General features: G+C 42.9%; 2 protein-coding genes across 2 annotated transcripts in view; one reads left to right on the top strand and one right to left on the bottom strand.

The window, feature by feature from the left end:
* Nucleotides 1–20435, bottom strand: part of LOC307177717 (C-C motif chemokine 4) — a 101235-nt gene extending 80800 nt beyond the window's left edge. Inside the window, exon 1 of the mRNA XM_079905096.1 lies at nucleotides 20398–20435. The gene's annotated coding sequence lies outside the window, so the exon portion shown is untranslated. The remainder of the gene's footprint in view (nucleotides 1–20397) is intronic.
* On the top strand, nucleotides 16732–17861 carry LOC307177499 (RNA-binding protein 7-like). The gene has a single exon (XM_079904685.1). The coding sequence runs from the start codon at nucleotides 16741–16743 to the stop codon at nucleotides 17539–17541; it is 801 nt and encodes a 266-aa protein (XP_079760811.1). The 5' UTR covers nucleotides 16732–16740; the 3' UTR covers nucleotides 17542–17861.
* Nucleotides 20436–25293: the final 4858 nt, after the last annotated feature.

Raw genomic sequence — 25293 nt, forward strand, 5'->3', positions numbered from 1 at the left:
TTCAGCAGAAACTCCACAGGCCAGAAGGGAGTGGTAGGATATATTTAAAGTGATGAAAGGGAAAAACCTACAATCAAGATTACTCTACCCAGCATGGCTCTCATTCAGATTTGATGGAGAAATCAAAAACTTTACAGACAAGGAAAGCTAAGAGAAATCAGCACCACAAAGCCAGCTTTGCAACAAATGCTAAAGGAACTTCTCTAGGCAGGAAAAACAAGAGAAGAAAAAGACCTACAAAAATAAACCCAAAACAATTAAGAAAATGGTAATAGGAAAATACATATCAATAATTACCTTAAATGAAAATGGATTAAATGCGTCAACCAAAAGACACAGACTGACTGAATGGATACAAAAATAAGACCCATATACATGTTGTCTACAAGAGATCCACTTCAGACCTAGAGACACATACAGACTGAAAGTGAGAGGATGGAAAAAGATACTCCATGCAAATGGAAATCAAAAGAAACCTGGAGTAGCAATACTCATATCAGACAAAACAGACTTTAAAATAGACTGTTACAAGAGACAAGGAAGGACACTACATAATGATCAAGGGATCAATCCAAGAAGAAGGTAAAATAATTGTAAATATTTATGCACCCAACATAGGAGCACCTCAATACGTAAGGCAAATGCAAACATCCATAAAAGGGGAAATCAACAGTAACACAGTAATAAGGCGGGACTTTAACACTCCACTTACACCAATGGATAGAGCATCCAGACAGAAAATTAATAAAGGAAACACAATCCTTAAATGACACACTAGACCAGATAGACCTAACTGATATTTATAGGACATTCCATCTGAAAGCAGCAGAATACACTTTCTTCTCAAGTGCACACAGAGCATTCTCCAGGAGAGATCACATCTTGGGTCACAAATCAGGCCTCAGAAAATTTAAGAAAATTGAAATCGTATCAAGCATCTTTTGTGACGACAATGCTAAGAGATTAGAAATTAATTACCAGGAAAAAAAAAACCTGTAAAAATCGCAAACACATGGAGGCTAAACAATATGCTACTAAATAACCAAGAGATCACTGAAGAAATCAGAGGAAATCAAAAAAGACCTAGAAAAAAATGACAATGAAAACACAAAAACACAAAACTTATGGGATGCAGCAAAAGCAGTACTAAGAGGGAAATTTATAGCAATATAATTCTACCTCAAGAAACAAACAAACAAAAAATCTCAAAAAACAGCCGAACCTTACACCTAAAGCAACTAGAGAAAGAAATACAAACAAAACCCAAAGTTAATAGAAGGAAAGAAATCATAAAGATCAGAGCAGAAATAAATGAAATAGAAACAAACAAACAAAAACAATAGCAAAGAGCAATAAAACTAAAAGCTGGTTCTTTGGGAAGATAAACAAAATTAATAAACCTTTAGCCAGACTCATCAAGAAAAAAGGGAGAGGACTCAAATCAATAAAATTAGAAATGAAAAAGGAGAAGTTACAACTGACATCACAGAAATACAAAACATCCTAAGAGACTACTACAAGCAACTCCATGCCAATAAAATGACAACCTGGAAGAAATGGACAAATTCCTAGAAAGGTACAACCTTCCAAGACTGAGCCAGGAAGAAATAGAAAATGTGAAGAGACCAAACTCAAGTAATGAAATTGAAACTGTCATTAAAAATCTTTCAACAAACAAAAATCCAGGACCAGATGGCTTCACAGGTGAATTCTATCAAACATTTAGAGAAGAGCTAACACTTACCCTTCTCAAACTCTTCCAAAAAATTGCAGAGGGAGGAACACTCCCAAACTCATTCTTCAAGGCCACTATCACCCTGATACCAAACCAGACAAAGATATCACAAAACAAGAAAATTACAGGCCAATATCACTGATGAACATAGACCTCAAAATCCTCAACAAAATACTAGCAAACCAAATCCAACAACACACTAAAAGGATCATACACATGATCAAGTGGGATTTAGCCCAGGGATGCAAGGATTCTTCAATATAGCAAATTGAAGAATAAAAACCATATGATCATCTCAGTAGATGCAGAAAAAGCTTTCAACAAAATTCAACACGAATTTATGACAAAAACTCTCCAGAAAGGGACATAGAGGGAACCTACTTCAACATAATAAAGGCTGTATATGACAAACCCACAGCAAACATTATTCTCAATGGTGAAAAACTGAAAACATTTCCTCTAAAATCAGGAACAAAACAAGGATGTCCACTCTTGCCACTCTTATTTGCAATAGTTTTGGAAGTCCTAGCCACAGCACTCAGAGAAGAAAAAGAAATAAAAGGAATCTAAATTGGAAAAGAAGAAGTAAAACTGTCACTGTTTGGAGATGACATGATACTATACACAGAAAATGCTAAAGATGCCACCAGAAAACTACTAGAGCTAATCAATGAATTTGGTAAAGTTGCAGGATACAAAATTAATGCACAGAAATCTCTTGCATTCCTATGCACTAACAACGAAAGATCAGAAAAATTAAGGAAACAATGCCATTCCTTCACCACTGCAACAAAACGAATAAAATACCTAGGAATAAACCTATCTAAGAAGGCAAAAGACCTGTACACAGAAAACTATAAGATACTGATGAAAGAAATCAAAGATAACACAAACAGATGGAGAGATATACCATGTTCTGGGATTGGAAGAATCAAGATTGTGAAAATGACTATACTACCCAAAGCAATCTACAGAGTCAATGCAATCCCTATCAAATTATCAATGGCATTTTTCACAGAACTAGAACAAAAATTTTACAATTTGTATGGAAACACAAAAGACCTCGAATAACAAAAGCAATCTTGAGGGAAAAAAACGGAGCTGGAGGAATCAGGCTCTCTGACTTCAAACTATACTACAGGGCTACAGTAATCAGGACAGTATGGTACTGGCACAAAAACAGAAATAAAGATCAATAGAACAAGATAGAAAGCCCAGAGGTAAACCCACACACCTATGGTCACTTAATCTATGATAAAATAGGCCAGAATATACAGCCTCTTCAATAAGTGGTGCTGGGAAAACTGGACATCTACATGTAAAAGAATAAAATTAGAATACTCCCTAACACCATACACAAAAATAAACTCAAAATGGATTAAAGACCTAAATATAAGGCCAGACACTATAAAACTCTTAGAGGAAAACATAGGCAGAACCCTCTTTGACATAAATCGCAGCAAGATCTTTTTTGTCTCACCTCCTAGAGTAATGAGAATAAAAACAAAAATAAACAAATGGGACCTAATTAAACTGAAAACCTTTTGCACAGCAAAGGAAACCATAAACGAGACAGAAAGACAGGGACGTCCCTGGTGGTCCAGTGGTTAAGAATCTGCCTTCCAATGCAGGAGACACAGGTTCGATCCATAGTTGGGGACTAAGATACCACATGCCGCAGGGTAACTAAGCCCGAGCACTGCAACTACTGAGCCCATGCGCTCTAGAGCCCATGTGCCACAACTAGACAGCCCACACACCGCAACTGAGCCCACAGGCTACAAAGAAGATCCCACGTGCTGCAACGAAGATCCTGCCACAACTGAGACCCAATGCAGCCAAATAAATAAATAAATAGATTTTAAAACAAAAAGACGAAAAGACAACCCTCAGAATGGAAGAAAATATTTGCAAATGAAGCAACTGATAGGGATTAATCTCCAAAATGTACAAACAGCTTATGCAGCTCAATATTAAAAAAACAAACAACCCGGAATTCCCTGGTGGCACAGTGGTTAAGAATCTGCCTGCCAATGCAGAAGACACAGGTTTGATCCCCGGTCCGGGAAAATCCCACATGCTGTGGAGTAACTAAGCCCATGCGCCGCAACTACTGAGCCTGCGCTCTAGAGCCTTTGAGCCACAACTACTGAAGCCCACACGTCCTAGAGCCCATGCACTTCAACTACTGAAGCCTGAGCACTCTAGGGCCCCTGCTCTGCAACAAGAGAAGCCACCGCAAATAAGAAGCCTGCACACCACAACAAAGAGTAGCCCCTGCTCACCACAACTAGAGAAAGCCCACGTACAGCAATGAAACCCAACACAGCCAAAAAACAAACAAACAAACAGCCCAATCAAAAAATGGGTAGAAGACCTAAATAGAAATTTCTCCAAAGACATACAGATGGCCAACAAACACATGAAAAGATGCTCAACATCACTAATTATTAGAGTAATGCAAATTAAAACTACAGTGAGGACTCACCTCACACCAGTCAGAATGGCCATCATCAAAACATCTACAAACAATAAATGCTGGAGAGGGTGTTGAGAAAAGGGAACCCTCTTGCGCTGTTGGTGAGAATGTAAATTGATACAGCTACTATGGAGAACAGTAAGGAGGTCCCTTAAAAAACTACAAATAGAACTACCATATGACCTAGCAATCCCACTACTGGGCATATACCCTGAGAAAACCATAATTCAAAAAGAGTAATGTACCACAATGTTCACTGCAGCTCTATATGCAATAGCCAGTACATGGAAGCAACTTAAGTGTCCATCGACAGATGAATGGATAAAGAAGATGTGACATATATATACAATGGACTATTACTCAACAATAAAAAGAAATGAAATTGAGTTATTTGTAGCGAGGTGGATGGACTTAGAGACTGTCATACAGAGTGAAGTAAGTCAGAAAGAGAAAAACAAATACCGTATGCTAACACATATATATGGAATCTAAAAAAAAAAAAATGGTTCTGAAGAACCTAGGGGCAGGACAGGAATAAAGACGCAGATGTAGAGAATGGACTTGAGGACATGGGGAGGGGGAAGGGTAAGCTGGGACAAAGTGAGAAAGTGGCATGGACATATATACACTACCAAACAGCTAGTGGGAAGCAGCCACATGGCACAGGGAGATCAGCTCAGTGCTTTGTGTCCACCTAGAGGGGTGGGATAGGGAGGGTGGGAGGAAGACGCAAGAGGGAGGAGATATGGGGATATATGTATACGTATAGCTGATTCACTTTGTTATAAAGCAGAAACTAACACACCATTGTAAAGCAATTATACTCCAATAAAGATGTTAAAAAAAGAAAGAAAGAAAACAATTGCACTTACAATAGCCTCAAAAAGAATAAAATACTTAGGAATAAATTTAACAAAACAAATGCAAGACTTGTACACTGAAAACTACGAAACATCATTGAAAGAAATTAGAAATAAGCTGAATAAATGGAAAGATATCCCATGTTCACGGATTGGAAGATTTAATATTGTTAAGTTAGTAATACTCCCCCAATTCATCTATAGATTCAGTGTAATTGCTATCGAAATCTGAGGTAGTTACATTGCAGAAAATAACAAGTTGATCATAAAATTTGTATGGAAATACAAGAGACCAAGAATAGCAAAAGAAAAAAAAATCTTGAAAAAGAAAAACAAAGTTGGAGCACTCACAATTCTTGACTTCAAAACAAACTACAAAGCTAATCAAAACAGTATGGTACTGGTATTAGGATAAACATATAGATAAATAAAATGGAATTGAGAGTCTAGAAATAAACCCTTACATTTATGGCCAAACGATTATTGACAAGGGTGCTGTTAAAAGATAAACTGAGTCATATTAAACATTTTAGGAGTTATTTGAGCAAAAATCAACTAGAAGTGGGCAGCACCAAACCACAAGTGGTTAGCAGCGCTCCACCAACAGGAACTGGGGGAAAGCCTTTTATAGAGAAAAGGGAAAAGCAAAACAAGGAAGTTATTTGATTGGCTATAGCTTAAGCCATTGCCTTATTTGGGAAACCTAGTTGGCTGTTTGTGATTGGTTTTCCTTAAGTTTCAATTTCTTAACCTTGAAGCACTTATAGGCTTAGATTTGGTTTGCTTATATAGGCAGCTAAGATATTAGAACTACCTCAGTCTAATGGCCTCCTTCTTTAATTCATTTACAGTGCCAGATCAACTCGATGGGGAAAGGATAGTCTTGTCAACAAATAGTGTTGGAACAACCGTATACCCATATGCAAAAGAATGAGGCTGGACCTTTCCTTATACCACACATGAAAAGTAACTTAATGGAGAATGCAAACAACGTACACATTTATTAGTAATGAGGAAAGCTGAAATAAATTTACAAATAGATGCAAATTTGGTCAATATACACAGGGCAATAATCAATGGTATTCCACCAGACAAAATTCATTTGCAGTTCTGTAGATAAGGATTATATGCGTGGCTATAAGTTTTCTACAAGTTACTAGGTCCTAAAACAATGCAAAGACAATGAAAGGTACAAGCCCTTTCAAAATCAGATCATCCAGAAGAGGACCCTAGAGAAGACACCCAGCAACCTTTTATTTTTTTTGGAAGAAGGCAGTTCATTTCAAATTCCTTCAGTTTTTCTCAACATTCTTCTTGGAGTGCTTTTCTCCTATTCTGTCCCTAGCTCACTCTCACTATTGCAGATCGTAGCCAAAATGGCAATACCTAGGAGGGAACTCCCTTGCCCCCAGACCCAATTTAGGATTTCCTATTCTCTTATAGACCATCCTGGGCTTTTTCTTCAGATCACTTATCACATTTTATAATTTGAGATTATTTGTGTGGTTATTTCTTCACTATCTAGCTGCCATGAGAACACAGCTCCATTTTGCTTACCACTATTTCTAATTGTCTTGCCCTGGGCTTTCGTAGGCTCTCAGTAACCACTTGTTAGTCAGCTGGTCAATCAATCCACAAATAAATCAACTGATGGTAAATGCTACCCCAGCACCTGGTTGTCAACCTCATTTGTAAATCACAATTTTGAGAGAAAAAAATAGGTTTTCAGTTTGGGTTTCACCCTAAATTTTGCCTAATGGAAAGTTGAATATCTGACTCATAAGAAAAGATCAAGAGCTTATATACTTTTCTTGAAGATTTTGATTTGATATATTTAACTTTATTATTAGCAGAGGACAGAAGGTTGATTTTCCTAGGGCTTTGTTTTTTTGGGTTTTTTTTGGGGGGGGTTGGCTCTTTTTCTCTGTGGGACATTTTAGGCCAAGTTATGTATATAGGGAGAGACAAGCCTACTGATGAGGCTAAAATCAGTCTTAAAAACTACACAATTATTCAGAGCAGCTTTACTTGTAATAACCCAAAACTGGAAACAGTCCAAATGTCCTTCAATGGGTGAATGCTTAAACAGACTAGTACATCCATACCGTGGAATACTACCAGCCACAGCCATAAAAGAAACAAATAATTAATACACGCAACAACTTGGATGGAGCTCAAAGGCTTTACGCTAAGAGGAAAAAAAAGCCAATAACCCCACAGAGCAACAGCTCTTAGTGCTGTACACAGCCCTCGTCCACAGAGAGCCTCTCAGGGAGAGATGAACCACAGCAGCCAGTGGGCTGCACTCAGAGCAGTTTGGCTGGTGAGCACTCATGAGCCCTGGCTGTTAACCCTTTGCACTGACCGGCTGTTCTAAAGGGATTAACCCTAAGGCTTGGACAAAGGGAATCCAAGGGGTAGATGATCATGAACAAGCCCTTGTGGGGTCAGGATAGGTGGAAAGACATTTGGGTTCACCTGCAAGACCTGAGGCAGTCCTCACTGTTTCCATGTTAAAACTCAGAAGGCACTGACACCCCCTGGCAATCAGGAAGCTGATGCCCTAGCCTGGGGTCCTGGTCTGGTCTGTCCTGCCCCCAGTCCATCTCCTCACACCTGACAGTGCTGCCTCCCCTGGCCAAGATGAATGGTGCGCACAACCAGGTCAAGTTCCTAAAGCTGCCACCTCCCTCTCCTCGAGGCCGGGGACACACATTCTGTTTCCCACCAGTACCATCATTTGGCCACCATCTTTGTCCCCTCCATCAGCCTGGAGGACACTGTAGCACACACGGAGGCCCTTATTAAATCCCCCAGCAAGCCCTGAATGAAGGCCAACAAAGCCTGTCCTTACTGAACACTGACATGTCTCCAATGAGAAAAGCTGTCTTCCAACATAGGATGGCCTTGGACATCATCACTGCCTCGCCAGGAGGCACCTGTGCCATTAGCCAAGCAGAATGTTGTGTGTTCATACCTGGTGAGTCTTCTGTCTGCTACTGTGTTGTCTTTATTAAATCACATGAGGACACAGGAATGCCCTGAGTGATCCTACCCCCAGCCTAGGGGACTTATAAATCAGTGGTTCTGAACAGTGGGCTCTTGGTGGGAAAAGCTGCCACTGATTTGGGGAATTATTGTCTTAACCTGTGCTTCTCTTGCATGTGCCTGTATTGTTGCTGAGGCATCTGCCTCCAATGTAGCCTGATAGCAGCCAAGAAGGATCCACTTCCGTGCTAGTGAAACCCCTTGGTTTGGTTCTCAGGACCCTTGAGGAAGAAGGGGGGCATGTGAGATTGTCAGAGCTGGTCATGGTCACTAGGGGTGGAGTGTAGGGGGAGGTCATTGAGAGGACGTGACCTTGAGTTTGACCTGCAAGCTGGACCTGGGTGATCAGAGGCTGCTCACCCCCTTCCTCTGTCCTTGGAATGTGCATTCAGCTTCACTTCCTTGCTCCCAGAAGCTCCCCAAGGATGCAGCCTTGAGAGACTAAGGTGGTGTTAAGACCATCTGCATGGTGTCTGTGCCTGAGCCCAGTTACGGCCTCTATATAAACTTCTAAGATTCTGGCCGGGCAGGTGCAGAGATCTACTATCTTGCAGCGTCCAAGACGAGCCTCATGCATAAATTCTCTTGCTTTTTATTGAGTTTTATTTTATTTTATTGGTCACCCCTCATGGTATGCGGGATCCTAGTTCCCTGACAAGGGATGAACCCGCGCCCCCTGCAGTGGAAGCCCGGAGTCCTAACCACTGGACCGCCAGGGAAGTCCCTCCCTGGCTTTTTAAACCTGCCATCAACCAATCTGGAGCAGCCGCCTCTCTCTTCATTCTCTCCCTGCCCTCCAAGTATAGGGGCCAGTTTCAGATTACACCCTGGAGGCTCCAGAGAAGTTTGCAACCCAGCAGAAACACATAACGTTATTTTAACCATCTGCCAAATGATGAAAACAAAACAATTTAGTAACGAATCCCCACCTTGAATACCTTCAATGTGAATTCAGGGATTTAAAAATTATAAAGTACCTTCTTTGTGAATCTGTATCAAGGTGGTATCATGCCGGTATGAGTAGTATTTACTCTTTTGACATGTCTTTGGGGAGAGGAAGGAGGTTGCCCAATCTGAAAAAGGGAACAATCAGGAAATGAGCAAAGTCTGCCTCTATTGTCCTCAGCTTTCTCCTTTAGGCCCTTTTAGGGCATCTCCACAGCCCTAATCCTTAGTTGCCCAGTGCCTTTAATTTTTTTCTCACTCAGAGGCCATCCTGAAATCAGGTCTCTGAGCCTCTTTTCATACTAAAGTGGGAGTAACTAACCAGAGCATTTTAACAGGGGTTGAAAGGCCAAAACCAAAAGTCAGGAATCATCCATGAAGTGAGAACATCTGGTAGCTTCCAGGCTTTGGGGCCACCTGAGTCTTCCAGGAAGGACGGAAGGGAGGGCAGGGGAGAATGGGGTGGGAACTCTTGGGCACAGGGAAAGGTCTGATGTTGCAGGGCCAACAGGTAGATTGGGCTTAGCAAGGGAAGAAGGCATCCAGGGGTGCTAACAAAACCCAAGACTTGTAATCCTACAGACAGCCCATTGCCACCTGGCCCACCAGGAAGGGGAGACACCTGGTCACAGGAGGGAGAAAAAGGGCTTAGATTTGCAGAGCACCTACTCTGTGCCAGGTATTGTGTGAGGTGCTCTATGGATGACACCTCAGTTGACACCCCCGCCCCAACCCTTGACATAGGTTCCCATTTCTGGATGAGGGTACTGAGACCCAGTGAGGCTAGGTCTTTTTTTTTTTTTTTTTTTTTTTTGCGGTACGCGGGCCTCTCACTGTTGTGGCCTCTCCCGTTGCGGAGCACAGGCTCCGGACGCGCAGGCTCAGCGGCCATGGCTCACGGGCCTAGCCGCTCCGCGGCATGTGGGCTCTTCCTGGACCGGGGCACGAACCCAAGGCTAGGTCTTTGAAGTAATGTGTCTTATTGGACAAACTCTAAGAGGATGGGCCTGCCCAGTTAACACAAAGCCACTGCTGTGGGTGGCTATGCCCATCTGGTATCTGAGTGACCCATTCTGAGGGAACTGAGTCATGGGTCTTGCCTACCTGGCAACGCAGACCTGCTGCTCCTCCAGGCTTCCTCACCACAGTAAGCAGCCCTTGGTCCCGAGACCCGACCCCACCCAACTTAGGCAGATGAGCTGGGCGTCCCAGCCAATCACTGCCATCATCAAGATCCTCCTTCCCATGGCCATGGCTGAGTCCAGCCTGATCATTTTCACCTGGAGGACTGCAGCAGCCTCCTAACTGGTGTCTCCACCGTTGGCCTCCCTGAATCCATTCTTCACAAACCACTCAGAGTGAGCTCCCCAAAATGTAAAACTGATCACGCTTTCCCTGTTTAAAACACACCAAAGGCTTTGTGTTGTCCTCAGGATAAACCCCATCTCCATAACAAGGCCTGGTGTTGCCTGTGCAATCTGACTCCTGCCCCCTCTCTAGCCCCATCAGGAACTCCCTTCCCCTGCTCTCAGGGTTCCAGCCACACTCAGTTCCTGATATGTGCTAGGACTTCCTGCCTCAGGACCTCTGCACAAGCTATTTCCCTTACCTGTATTCCTGTCTTCCTTGCTTTTCAACCTACCTAACACTGCTCAGATGTTCTCTTATCAGAGAGGCATTCTCTGAGCTCCCAATATATTCCTTTCCATTGTGTTGTTTATTCCAATGTATAAGTTATCTAGCTACTTTTGTGATTATTTATTTAATGTTTGTCTCCAGGAGAACAGGGACCACAATCTTTTGATTCTTTGTGGTATTCTTGGTGCCAAGCAGAAGGCCTGGCAAATGGTAGGCACTTGGTAAATATGTATTATATAGATGGATAGATGGACAGACAAACAAGTAGATGTTCTTACCGAAAGCTCACGCTGATTTTTCCTTTTGCCTCAGGCTCCAATATGGCTTGGCATAGTACTGTTACTGATCCTGTCTTTATTTAAAATTTTGACATTTTATTAAAATGTTATTTATGTTGATTACTGAGGTTTTTTTTTTTTTGGTGCCCCCTTAAATTTTGTGCTCAAGGTCAGTACCTCACTAACCATTCCCAAGTTCCAGCCCTGCCCATAGTAAGGAATTAATAATAACTATTGCTAAAATAATTATTATCATATAGATAAGACATAATAGAACAATCATAGGCTTTAGAATCAGACAAACTTAGGTTTCAACCTGGCACATTCATTCATCAATCATCCATTTACTTAAACGTGCTCAATGATTTTTTGAGACCCCGCTCTGTGCCATCTATCTCTCAACATGCTGGGATACAGTGTGACAGAAACACAGCCTCTGCCCTCAGGGAGCTTCCAGTCTAGAAGCTCTGCTGCTGACCAGCTTGTGACCTTCTGTGAGTCATTAGGCTTCCTGAGTCTCAGGTTCTTAATCTGTAACAGAATAATAACAATAACAACAACAATAACAATAATATCATCTGCCTGTATTGCCCAAAGGTTGGGAATTTTAGCAATCAGCTATGTCAATAGACATGAACCCATATCCCAATACAATGCCCCATCTGGTATTATTTGCAGTTTCAAGGAAGAGGCCCAGAAAAGGTAAGTGTCCTGTCTGGGGTCACACAGCCTTCAGAAGCAGAAACAAGGGCAAATCTAGTTTTCCTGCTTCATGATCAAGGCTCTGCTGCATACAGACAGATCTCCCCTTCCTGTCCCAGCATCTTCCTGAGATCTCGAGGACTGGGAAATGGTGGTGACCCATCCCTTTTGCAGGGAGGACAGTCTTGCCCTGTTGTGGCCCATCCTGGGCATAGTCCAGCCTTGGGGAGGGTCTGAAAGAAAGAGGAGTTAGCAGAGGAGGAAAAGAATAAATTAAAAGAGGAGGAGGAAGAGGCATCCAGAAAAGGGGCCAGGCCATACCCCCTCCAGGGTCTTGCCACCTCCTCCTCCTTCCTTTCCCCAACATTCCCAGGGACAGAGAAGCAGGTCTCAGTGTCCTAGTGGACACAGCTCAGCCTCATACCACCCTTCTCAGGGCAGAACCAGTGGCTGACCTGACCATACTCTCTCTCTTCCATCTCTCAAAAAATCCCACACAGTTTGTGCCAAACTCTTTTAAGACTTCTATCCTCTGCCCCAAAGCAATTGGGGCATCCCAGCTCAGGGTGCAGGAAAAGCAGATGCCCGAGGCCCCTCCTACTGTTACCGAGTCCAAGCTTGTACTGCTCGCCACACGACAGACCAATAAATCTAGAGATGAGGTGTTGGGGCAAGGAATAGTGACTTTATTTGGAAATCCAGCAGACCAAGAAGATGGTGGACTAATGTCTCAAAGAACCATCTTAGTTCTTTGAGAAGAATTCAGGCTTCTTTTTTAGTAAAAGGGGAGGGGGTGTGGTTGGTTGTTGCCAACTTCCGGGGGTTGAAATCCTTTGTTCTTGCGGCTGTCCACATAGGTCAGGTAAACCGTCAACAGGACAAACGTTATTCTTTGTTCTGCAAATTTTTATCTCTATATGAATGGAAAAGTGTTACACCCTTAAAGGTCAGAGCCTTGAGAATGGGCTATCCTGTATATTTCAGGCTATAGGCAACATTCTTAACTTGTAGCAAAAACAATAGAATACAAAGGTCAAAGTAAAAGAAACAGTACAAATATGGAGTCAGATTTGTTCTTCCCTATTATACTACCCCACCCCCCTCACCTCAGCCAGAGCTTGGGAATTGTCCTGCTCTGGATTTAACCCCAATATCACTTTCTTTCAGCTCTCACTCACTGTGCTGGATTCTGTTCTCTTCCAAAACTTTGCCCTGACTCCCAGCCCTCCAGGGGCCCAAGAAGCCAGGGGGCTCCAGGCCTTAGGGTCTATTTGGTAGCGGAGCCTTGCAGGAAGCGCAAAGGGCCATTCCATCAAAACTGTGCTGGACACGTCAAGAATTTGTGTGGTTTCATTTGGGCCTCTGACAGGTCAGGAGCTTAGAAGTGAAGGCGGGCAGGTCAGAACCCTGAGCAGGACACAAGAAGGAGTCCAGGAGTGGGGGATGGAAGCTCCTTTACTTTTAGTCCCGTGTGACAGAAAGCCCACATTAAATGTCCTAGAGAAAAACAAAAATAGCTTATTGGCTTATGTCCCCAAATACTCAAAAAGAGCAAATGCCAGGGTGGCTCAGGGAAAACGAGTCCCAGGGCAAAGGACTCCTCAGCACTGTGGGGTTGACTCCACTTGCTCTTCTGCAGATGCCCCAAGACCACCACAGGACCCCCTCCCCGCCAACGGAGCTGCCTCCCCGCTTCCTTATAAGCTGAGAACTACTGAGGAAGGACCACAGCTGCTGGACTTGGGAGGTGGGTCCCCACCTGAGACAAAGGACTGACAAGAGCCCCGTGGGACTAACAGCTGCATGGGCAGAGAAGTTCCCTCAGAGAAGGAGGGCAGAGCTTCCAGAAGAAAGAAGGGTGCTGGAAAGAAATAAACAGATGTAAATCTCCCTACTTTATTTTTTCTAAAAAACAAACAAACAAAAAACACCTCTTGGTCTTAAAGTATTGATCTACTTTAAGGCATTGTCTTAAAGTATTACCACGTTAAATGTTTGTGCTCATTTCTACATTATGTGCGTGGTGTGCACACACCCAAAACGTGCGTCACATTTTATCATTTCCATGCCTTTGTCTGAAAGAGTGAGCTCTCGTATCAGGAGACCTTGTTTTGAAGCCCAGCTTTGCCCCTTTCTAGCCGTGTGAGCAAATTACTTCACTACTCTGCCTGCGTATCCTCATCCCTAAAAGGGGATGATGATTGTACCTATTATACAGGGTTGTAATGAGGATATAATGATAAAATATTTTCAAAACAGTAAGTGGTTTGTGTCCTATTACAACTCTTTGTTATTACCACTATTTGCAGTTACCTCTGACTAGAACGTTCTTCCTTCTTTCTTTGCCTTTTAAAATTGGATACAGTCTCAGTCCAATTTTTGAGACCCAGTTCAAATGCCATCCCTTTCATGCATTTTTCTCCTCCTTCTAATCAAGGGATCTCTCTTGCCTTCCTCTGAAATCCTCACTGGGCCCTAAGGCCTCACAGCTCTAGATGGCAGGGACTTTCTCAGTCCTCTTCATCTCCACCCCAACTAGAATAAAACCATCTTTACTCATACTTACAGTAGGCCTTCTTAACAAGTACTAGCTTAATTAAAAGAAATAAGCCTAAATCTCCCAACAAAGAAAAACTCTGGACCACATAGCTTCACTGGTGAAATCCACCAAACACTGAAAGAAGAATTAACATGTCAAACTCTTCCAAAAAATAGAAGAGGAAGGAATACTTCCTAACTCACTCCATGAAGTCAGCATTACCCTGATCTATGAACATATTTTCATATAAATATGTGTACATAATGTTTATAGCAGCAGTATTCATAATATCCACAAATTATGAAACAACCCAAATGTCCATCAAATGATGAATGGATAAACAACACGAGAGACTTCTCTGGTGGCGCAGTGGTTAAGAATCCTCCTGCCAATGCAGGGGACACGGGTTGGATCCCTGGCCCGGAAGATCCCACATGCCTCAGAGCAACTAAGCCCGTGTGCCACAACTACTGAGCCTGCGCTCTAGAGCCCGCAAGCCACAACTAATGAGCCCGTGTGCTGCAACTACTGAAGCCTCCATGCCTAGAGCCTGTGCTCCGCAACAAGAGAAGCCACCACAATGAGAAGCCCACGCACCACAATGAAGAGTAGCCCCCACTCACTGCAACTAGAGAAAGCCCGAGTGCAGCAGCAAAGACCCAATGCAGCCAAAAATAAATAAATAAAATTAAATTAAATACATAAATAAATAAATAAATATATGAGATAGAGCCATACAATGGAATATTATTCAGTCATAAAAAAATTAAGTACTGATCCCTGTTACAACCTGGATGAACCTTAAAAACATGAAATTAAACATTAAATGAAAGGATCCAAACACAAAAGGCAGCATATAATATTATTCCATTTATATACGAAGCATCGGGAATAGGCAAATCCATAGAGACAGAATGCAGACTAGTGGTTGCCAGGGCCTGGGGGAGGAGAGAAAGAAAGTGACTATTTACTGGGTGTAGGAAATACCTTTTGGGGTGGTCAAAATCTTCTGGAAGTAGACAGAGGTGATGCTTACACAAACTGTGGATGTATTAAATGCCACTAAATTGCACACTTTAAAAAGGATTAACAGTTAATATTATTTGTTTTACCTCTGTAACAACAAAAAGCAATAAGCCTCCTCTTGAATGAGGAAGTATTACTTTTACTTTCAGGAAACTTATACAGATTAGTCAATCTCCATTGCCCAAAGAGGAAATTATCAGTTAGCTTTTACTCATAACAAATCACCCTCAAATTTAGTAGATTAAAACAAGCATTGGGACATCCCTGGCGGTCCAGTGGTTGAGACTTCACCTTCCAGTACAGGGGGTGTGGGTTCGATCTCTGGTGAGGGAGCTAAGATCCCACATGCCTCACAGCCAAAAGGAAAAAAACCCCACCAAATCATAAAACAGCAGCAACATTGTAACAAATTCAATAAAGACTTTTTAAAAAATGGTCCACATCAAAAAAATCTTTACAGAAAAAAAAAAACAAGCATTAACAACAAGATACCTCTGCACACCTACTAGAATGGCCAAAATCTGGAAAAATAACATCAAAGGCTGGCAAGGATGTGGAACAGCAGAAACTCCCATTCATTGCTGGTGGGGATGCAAAATGGTACAGCCACTTTGGAAGACAACTTGGAGGTTTCTTACGAAACTAAACATACTCTTACCAAATAATCCAGCAATCATGCTCCTTGGTATTTACCCAAAGGGGATGAAAACTTATGTCCACACAGAAACCAGCGCACAGATGTTTATAGTAGCTTTATTCATAATTGCCAAAACTTAGAAGCAACCAAGATGTCCCTTAGTAGGTGAACAGGTAAATAAACTGTGGTACCTCCAGACAGCCCTAAAGCAAATGAGGTATCAAGCGGTGAAAAGACAGGGAGGAATCTTACAAGCATATAAGTAAGTGAAAGAAGCCAATCTGAAAATGTTGCATACTGCATGATTCCAACTATATGACATTCTGGAAAAGGCAAAACTATGGAGACAGTAAAAACTCAGTGATTGCCGGGTTGGGGGTAGGTGGGTGGTAGGGGAGATGAGTAGGCAGAGCACAGAGGATTTTTAGGACAGTGAAAATAGTCTATGACACCATAATGATGGATACACCTAACTATACATTTGTCCAAACCCATAGAATGTACAACACCAAGAGTGAACTGTAATGTAAACTATGGTCTTTGGGTGATTATGATGTGTCACTGTTAGGTTCACCAATTGTATCAAATGTACCACTCTGGTGGGGACTATTGATAATGGCGGAGGCTGTGCCTTTTGGGGGTATGGGGTATGAGGGAAACCCCTATACCTCCCCGCAGTTTTGCTATGAATCTAAAACTGCTTTTAAGTGCCAGCATTTATTATTTCTCACAATTCTGTGGGTTGGACGGATGGTTCTCCTGGTCTGAGGCAACTCAGCTGGGGTTCAATGGTCTAGGATGGGGTGCGTCGGCGGCGACCCTTCGGCCTTTTTCGGGAGGGGGCGATGCTGAGATGGGGGCGGCGGCAGCGGAAGCGGATCGTACTCTCTTTGTGGGCAACCTTGAAACGAAAGTGACAGAGGAGCTCCTTTTCGAGCTTTTCCACCAGGCTGGGCCAGTAATAAAAGTGAAAATTCCAAAAGATAAGGATGGTAAACCAAAGCAGTTTGCGTTTGTGAATTTCAAACATGAAGTATCTGTTCCTTATGCCATGAATCTGCTTAACGGAATCAAACTTTTTGGAAGGCCCATCAAAATTCAGTTTAGATCAGGAAGTAGCCATGCCTCACAGGAGGTCAGTTCGTCATATCCCCAGCATCATGTTGGAAGTTCAAGACCTACTTCCACATCTCCTAGCAGGTACGAAAGGACAGTGGATAACATGACTCCATCAACAGCAATAATTCAAAGATCTTTTTCTTCTTCAGAAAATTTTCAGAGACAAGCAGTGATGAACAGTGTCTTGAGACAGATGTCATATGGAGGGAAATTTAGTTCTCCACATCTGGATCAATCAGGATTTTCCCCATCAGTTCAGTCACATAATCACACTTTTAACCGGTCTTCAACCTCCCAGTGGTGCCAAGATACACCATTATCACAGCGAAAAGTCAGACAGAATTCTCATACCTACGCAGTGGATAGACATTATAGCCGTGAACAGCGTTACACTGATCATGGATCCGACCATCATTATAGAGGAAGCAGAGATGATTTCTTCTATGAAGAGAGAAATCCCGATGGCTGGAGCCATGACTATGATAACAGAAGAGACAGTGGTAGAGATGGAAAATGGCGCTCATCTCGACACTAACAAGTGTTAAAAGGATGTTTTCATAGTGTCATTCTAGGCCCTTTTTGTTAAGTTGTTTCTGGGAATGTTTTCTTTAAAAAAGTCTATAGAGCAGCTTTACAAGTTGGCACATTTCTTTATAAAATTTTTAAAACCTAATTGCAGTCCAATACAGAAATGAGAATTGTGGTTCTAGTTTTATTACATTAATAACCTTTCACCTCAGGGTTTTAAGAAGAGGAAAGGGTTTTATGCTAAAGAAAGTGCACAATTCCTAATCATTTTAGACAATTGAGGAAGGGATGTATTATTTGGATTAGTTGTATTATGAAGCAAATATTTTAATTATCTGTTATCTTTTTGTATTACAATAAATTTCTTGTTAGGGAATCCGATTTTTGGTGTATATAATGGAAAACATTCAAGTTGATAGTCTGAAATGACTCAGTATTTTGTTACTAAACGAGAAAATGTAAATTCAGTGATTCATTTTACTAATATTTGAGAAAACCTTTTGGTCAAGTTTGGGGATAAATCATATTATTTAACTTAGAGAACTTAAGTGTAAGTTCTGTGACATGACCTTGAGTTTTACTGTAAGTGAGCATACAAGTATACATCTACACATGCTATTTCATTGTAAAATTTTCGAATTTGCTCATTAAAACATGTTCCATGGGCTTCCCTGGTGGCGCAGTGGTTGAGAGTCCACCTGCCGATGCAGGGGACACGGGTTCGTGCCCCGGTCTGGGAAGATCCCACATGCCGCGGAGCGGCTGGGCCCGTGAGCCATGGCCGCTGCGCCTGCGCGTCCAGAGCCTGTGCTCCGCAACAGGAGAGGCCGCAACAGTGAGAGGCCCGCGTACAACAAAAAAAAAAAAAAAAAAAAAATGTTCGATGTATGACTGAAGTCACTCAGGAAGTTAAATATCTCTAAATGTATTTTTTTTACAGTAAAAATACAGTGTTAATGTAAATCTTTTTCTGGAAGAACAAAAATGTAAATGCATAGTCAGATAAAGTAGTAAAATGTTTTACTGAAAGTATTCTTTTTTGGGAAAAAAGGTTCATGAAACCTTTAAGTGCTGCCTCTATCACTCAAATTTCTAAACTTTTAACATTTTCAAAGTGCAAGGACACATTTTATTATGGAGATTGTACAGGGTTCTTTTTTGTTTGAACATTTGAAAGAATTTAGTCTAAAACACTTTGATTTAAAATTTTTAAAATCTTGTTTAACAAAACTTTTATGTATCAATATGCCGTTTCCCTTTCATTGTAGAACTTGTTTATAAAAATTAATTCCTTGAAAAATTTGGATTCTTTTTAATATTAACTACAACATTTGTACTATGTTGCTTTTTAATATATTGAAAACAAAAAGAAAAAAAAAAAATGGTCTAGGATGACCTCTCAGCTGGGACAGCTCTCCATGTGGTTGCTTAACCTTCAAGAGGCCACTATGGGCTGGTACACATAATTGCATAAAGGTTCCCAGTAGAAAACTAGCACAAGTCTCAATGGGCCAGCACTTTTCAAGTCTCTGTTTGCATCACACATTCTACTGTCTCATTTGCCAAAGTAAGTCACATAGCCAAGACCAGAGTCAGTATGGGAAACAACTTCCCAAGGGTATGCATACGGGGTGGGGGGATTTATTGCAGTCATTTTTGTACATAAGCTACCAAAGGAAGGAAGAAGTCAAATATTTAAACCAAGACCTAATCTCTAATAGCCAAGCTAGAGTTAGGAGAAGTGCTTTGTACAAAACAGAAATCTCTTTATTTGACTTGATATCACCAAGGCATAAAGGAAACGGTCAGAAGATATCTGAGGACCCCCATCCATGTGTGACCACAGAGCAGTTTCAGTTCTACATTATAAAACAGACTTCAGCTGTGGACTCTTTTTTTTTTTTTCTCATTTTTTTTCAATTTATTTTTGGCTGCATTGGGTCTTCATTGCTGTGCATGGGCTTTCTCTAGTTGCAGCAAGCAGGGGCTACTCTTCATTGCGGTGCGCAGGCTTCTCATTGCGGTGGCTTCTCTTGTTGCGGAGCACGGGCTCTAGGCACACGGGCTTCTGTAGTTGTGGCACGCGGGCTCATTAGTTGTGGCTCACGGGCTCTAGAGCACAGGCTCAGTTGTTGTGGCACACGGGCTTAGTTGCTCCGCGGCATGTGGGATCTTCCCGGATCAGGGATTGAACCCGTGTCCCCTGCATTGGCAGGCGGATTCCCAATCACTGTGCCACCAGGGAAGCCCAAGCTGTGGACTCTTGAATGGAATGCTATTCTTCGGATTTGTTGTGTTTCTCTAAGGAGGGCGTGGGCCCAGTCTTGTAGACATCAGGAGAAACAAGAAGACGTGTGGGTTGGATCTTTTATTCCCCTTAGTACTTAAAAAGAAAGGCTTTCCCATGTACAATAGTGAGGCCGTTTAAGATCATACACAAGGGTGGAAGAGGTACACACGGATTATTTCCAAACACAGATATTTACAGTAAGGACACGGAGGAAGTGGTGTAGACCAGGAGTCACCTCACCAGCTACCTGTCTCTGTGGGTCCTGGTCAGGCCTGCCCTAACATTTACAGGACCCAGGGTAAGAATCCATAAGGAGGCCTCTATGTCAGGTGTGCCAATATTTGAACTTTATAAAAGAGCGAACAAACAGATTTAAAAGTACAACGAATTGCAGCCCTGTGAAGCTACTGCATATACAGCCCCAGTTTGGGAGTGCATCGCCACAGACCGGAGCACAAAAACAAGCAAGAAAATGAACATGGAGCACCGCCGGGGAAGAACTGCTTGTTTTTCAAGAACGTATGGCGTTCATACCATCTGCGAGGAAAGATTTTGACAAGCTAGCTGGCTTACCTTTTCTCTCACCTAAAGGCTTCTGTGGTTCAAATCTTCCCCGCGGTCCAAAGGGGTGTCGGCCTCCAGTGCTGGCAGTGGCAACCCATCAGTCTTCACAGCCTTTGGACACACAGCCTTTCAAAGACACAGGGCAGGAGAGGTGGGAAAGCATTTTCCCTTGAGTCATGAACTGTGTTTGTCACAAGAGTGGATGTTTAGTATTGAAGGTCATGCCAGGCCAGCCCTGAGTACCACATCCCAAGAGACAGAGGTTCCTTTGTGTTCTCCGATGAATTTATTTAGTGTGTGTTTGCGATACGAAGAGTGCTCCAAAGCATGGGGTCCAGGCGTAGTCCCCTCCTGTCTGGGTCTTAAAGGAGTACCAGTCCTGGCACTTTGAAAGTTGGGACGTGTTAGGCAGGTGATAACTCTTGTCTGCCACGAGGAGCAGCTGTCCCAGGATGTCAACCTACGGCATGGTTTGTGCCAGAGTTGCCACAAAGGACACAACTTACACAGGCGCTGGATGGAATACTTTACTCACGTAGAGAAGAGACAGAGCAAGATGAGCTTCAACAGTGAGTGTCGTTCCTCCCCACAGGCAGTGGGTACCATCTTGCAGCCAACTTAGGAGAATGATCTGCAACCCCTCTTGGGCTACAAGTGAAGGGTCCCATTCCTTCCCCACTGGGAACAGGTGGTGGGAGGGTTGGCCTGGTGCCCTATGTCGTACAAGCTTAGGCAAAACAAAGGTGCACGCGTTGAGTCCAGAACGCAGAAAGATAATCCCACATGAGGCAATAAACCCAGCACAGCTGTGCAGCGCTTTATCTCTTGGGAAGGAAGTGTTCCAGCCCCAAGGCCTCTCTTCTGTGGCCCTGAAGGGGTTGAAAGATCACATACCCCAGAATGCCTTTCCCAGTGGGATGCGCACCTGGCCTGAGAGAGAACTAGATCACTACCTCACCTTTGCTTGGGACAACCACCTGAACTCAAAGGACCTTTCTTGCTCACCACACATCCATCAGATGAGGCCGGACACCTGGGATGGTTTCACGTGGAAACTCAAGGAACAGCAACCAATGCAGGGAAGAACCACAACTTCAGGCCTCTCTCCTGAAAAGGGACCTGTGCATGGAACACCATCCAGATTTCAAGACCTGCCCAGCATGCAGACACATAACACATGGAGTGATGAGAAAGAAGGGAGGGCAAAGTTGAAAGTAACAGCAGAAAATTCCCGTAGACTAAGTGCAGGTCTGAGAAAAAAGATGAGCTACCCCAGCGAGGGGACATCTTAGCTCAAATATGCTAACTTTGTAATAGGATAGGGCAGCTCAGCTTATGCTAGATAAACGTGTTGTGCAAGCCCAGATACTGGAGTGTGGCAAGAGCAGTGTTTACAGGCAGAGATGACAAGATATCTGGTATCTCTAAGGGAAGAAGCTAGCAGGTGTCCTAAGCAGTATTGTGAAATTATTATAGTGAGTGCTTCACGTAGCAAACACCTCGTCTCAAAGGAACTGCCCAAAGCACAGTTCCTGGAGCGTAGTAAGTGTTCAAGAAGCATTGGCTGTTGTTATCATCAGCTCTGGAAGACCGCTGAGGCTGGAGCAGCTGATGTGGAGATGCACAGCCTGCTCCCTCGGTTATGCCAAGCTAAGTAGCAAACAGAGCTGATGTGATTCTTAAATGTCACCAATGCTGCTTGGTGGTGGAGGAGAGGAAAATCAATAAAAGACTCAGGAAGTACACAAAAACTACTCACAAAATGTTTTCTATACCAGAGAGGTCAAGAAACGGCAGTATATTGTGAAATTGGACATTTGCGCCTTCACTGTTTCTTTTGCTGAACCAACATTCGTTCGGTACTGTGTCAGACACCTCTGTACACACCACTTCTAGTCTGTCAGTGCCATCTCTTACTCTGGCCACCACTACAGCAACCAGTCCTGCACAGGCCTTGTCCAGCTCCACATAGGTATAATCTGACAGCACCTCACCTTGCCATCATGCATACCCCTCTTTTCCTGTATCAGGGACTCTCTGATACTGACATAAAGGACCTGAAGGAATCTGTTCGGTACTCAGGCACGTGCAACTTGGAGGTACTGGACAAGGACTCATGACTACAGGGACTTGGAAGTCACTGGGTAACATCCACAACAAAGGAGAAAGTCAGCGAGTGGATAGAATGACTTGCCCCATGGAAGCCAGCCAGCCTCTTCCCTCAGTCACGACAGCGCTAGTGCAGCAAGCCCTTGGCTATGGTGGCAAGGACGGCGGCTATGCGTGGGCCCAACAGTGTGGACTCTCTCTCATCAAGGCCCCTTTAACTATTGCCACTGCTGAATGCCTAACCTTCCAGCAGCAGAAGTAGATGTCAAGTCTCAATATGGCGCCCAGCTCCAAGGAGAAGAAACAGCCATATGGTGACCTGTTGATTATCTTGGACCTCTGCCACCCTGCAAGGGAGAACAATCCAACCTTTGCAAGACGGACACGTACTCCAGATGTGGGGTTTTTTTCCCTACCAGCAGTACCTCTGCCAATGGTCCAAGGACTTACAGAATGTCTGATCACTCAGTATGGTGTTTGTACAAGATGGCTCAAGTCAGGGGATCCATTTTATAGCAAATGGTGTGAGTCAGTGGGTATATGGGATCCACTGGTATTAGCATATACTTAATCACCCAGATCAAGAGAATGGTGGGCTGTTAATAATTTAGCTGAGGCAACAACAAACTTCAGGGTTGGGACCTTCCCAGAGTTCAGTATATGCACTGAATCAAAGGTTGTCAGATGATGCTCTGTCGCCAGTGGCTAAAACACTCAGGAACCAAGGGGTTGGCCCCTCTCCATAATTCCCAGTCATCTATTTGTGGTTCCCATCCCTGCAACATTAGGCTCTGCTGGATTCCTGGGGAGAAGGCAGGGGTGGGTAGTAGAGATGTACTAGTATGAGTACACAGTATGGGTTCTTTTGAACCTGGAAGAACTAATACAACCATCTTGAAGGAGGCTTTGTGACGGATTAGACGTAATAAAGGCACAAACACATTGGAGGGAAGCAAAGGGTGGACCGTATCGGGTATTACTTCACATCCTTGCAAACTCACCCTTTAACTCAGCCACTGCTCAGCCATCACTTTCTTAGATTTACACAAGCTTCATGCAGGTCTCTTGCCACATAACTCTATAGCTTCCTGCCCTGGGGCTTTCTCTGATCCTGAGCTGTGGAAATCATGATAGAATATAACACACATGCATTAGCAAACCAGAAATGTGAGGAATTTAATATTTGTGATCCACCACTGGCCAGTGAAGGGTTGTCCCCACCATCTATTGCTGTGTAACAAACCACCCAAAGCTTAGTGGTATAAAATGACCACGATTGTATTCTACTCACAAATTCTATGGGTCAGAAATTCATACGGGGCACAGCCCAGATGGCTCATCTCTGCTGATGATGCCTGGGGCATGCTTGGGAAGACACAATTAGCAAGAAATGACTCAAAGGGATGGGCGACCATCTAGAGCAGTGTTGTCCAATAAAAATACAATGCAAGTCACATATGGAATTTTAAATTTTTTAATAGCCGTATTAAAAAAGTAAAACAGGGGAGTTCCCTGGCGGTCCAGTGGTTAGGACTCGGCACTTTCACTGCCTTGGCCCAGGTTCAATCCCTGGTTTGGGTATTAAGATCCCACAAGCTACGTGGCATGGCTTAAAAAAAATAAATAAATAAATAAAACAGATGAAATAATTTTCATAATGTATTTTCTTTAATCCAATATATCCCAAACCTTATCATTTCCACATGTAATCGATATAAAAAATTATTGAGATGCTTTTACCTTTGGGGGGGGTACTAAGTCTTTGCAACCCAGTGTATAGTTTATACTTTCAGAATATCTCAATTTAGATTAGCCCCATTTAAAGTGCTCAGTAGCCACATGTGGCTAGTAGTTGCTATATTGGGCAGTGCAGATCTACAGGCTTCCTCACTCCCATGTCTGGCACTTAGGCTGGGACGACTTGAAGGCTATGCTCATTTGGGACTGTCAACCAGAACACCTGCACGTAGTTTGGGCTTCCTCACAGCATGGCAGCCTCAAGCTAGTCACTCTTCTTAAATGGTGGCTCAGGGCTCCAAGAGCAAGTGTCCCCAGTGATCAAGGTTCAAGCCCCATGGTTTTCCACACCCTAGCTTCAGAGGTCACATGGCATGCTCCATTGATGGAACCAGTCACAAGCCCTCTCTGCTTCAAGACGAGAAAACAGAGACCTCACTGTTTGAAGAGAAAAGCACGTCAACGAATTTGTGGCCATATTTTAAAATGCCACAGGGATGAAAGCCAGGAGCTAAATGTTTCTCCTTTCTTCCTCCAGGCAAAATATTCTGCAATGCATTCATAAGGCACTTCAAAAAGTCCCAGCAGAATCAAACACTAATCCCCACCAACTGGTCCAGGCTCTCATTCCTGCTCCTAGGAATACTTCCCAAATTATCGAGCTTCACCCCATAGTTCTCATGCTCTGCTTTCAGGGGAATCTAAACTAGGAACAAAGATACAAAAATCCCTGCTTTCATGGAGTTTATGTTCTAGAAAAAGAGACAGATATTAAAAGATTTACAAGTAAAGTATATAGTATATTAGATAGTGTTAAGTGCACAGGAGAAAAAATTAAGACAAGAAATTTGGGCAGAGGGAGATTATAATTTTAGATAGAGTGTCCCAGAAAGACTAACCAGAAAAATAACATTTGAGTAAGGAGCTGAAGGAAGTTAGGGAGAAAGTAATACAGTAATTTAAGGGAAGAGTAACGAAGGCAGAGGGAACAAAGGTCTCTGAACCAGCCTGTATAACTGAAGTAGAATGAGTGAGGGGAAGTAATAGGGTCTGAAAACA

The sequence above is a fragment of the Stenella coeruleoalba genome, assembly GCF_951394435.1.
Source record: "Stenella coeruleoalba genome assembly, chromosome: 19".
NCBI lineage: Eukaryota > Metazoa > Chordata > Mammalia > Artiodactyla > Delphinidae > Stenella > Stenella coeruleoalba.

What these genes read in the sequence shown, in the direction of transcription:
- LOC307177499 (XM_079904685.1), top strand. Translation starts at nt 16,741, where the DNA reads ATGGGGGCGGCGGCAGCGGAAGCGGATCGTACTCTCTTTGTGGGCAAC.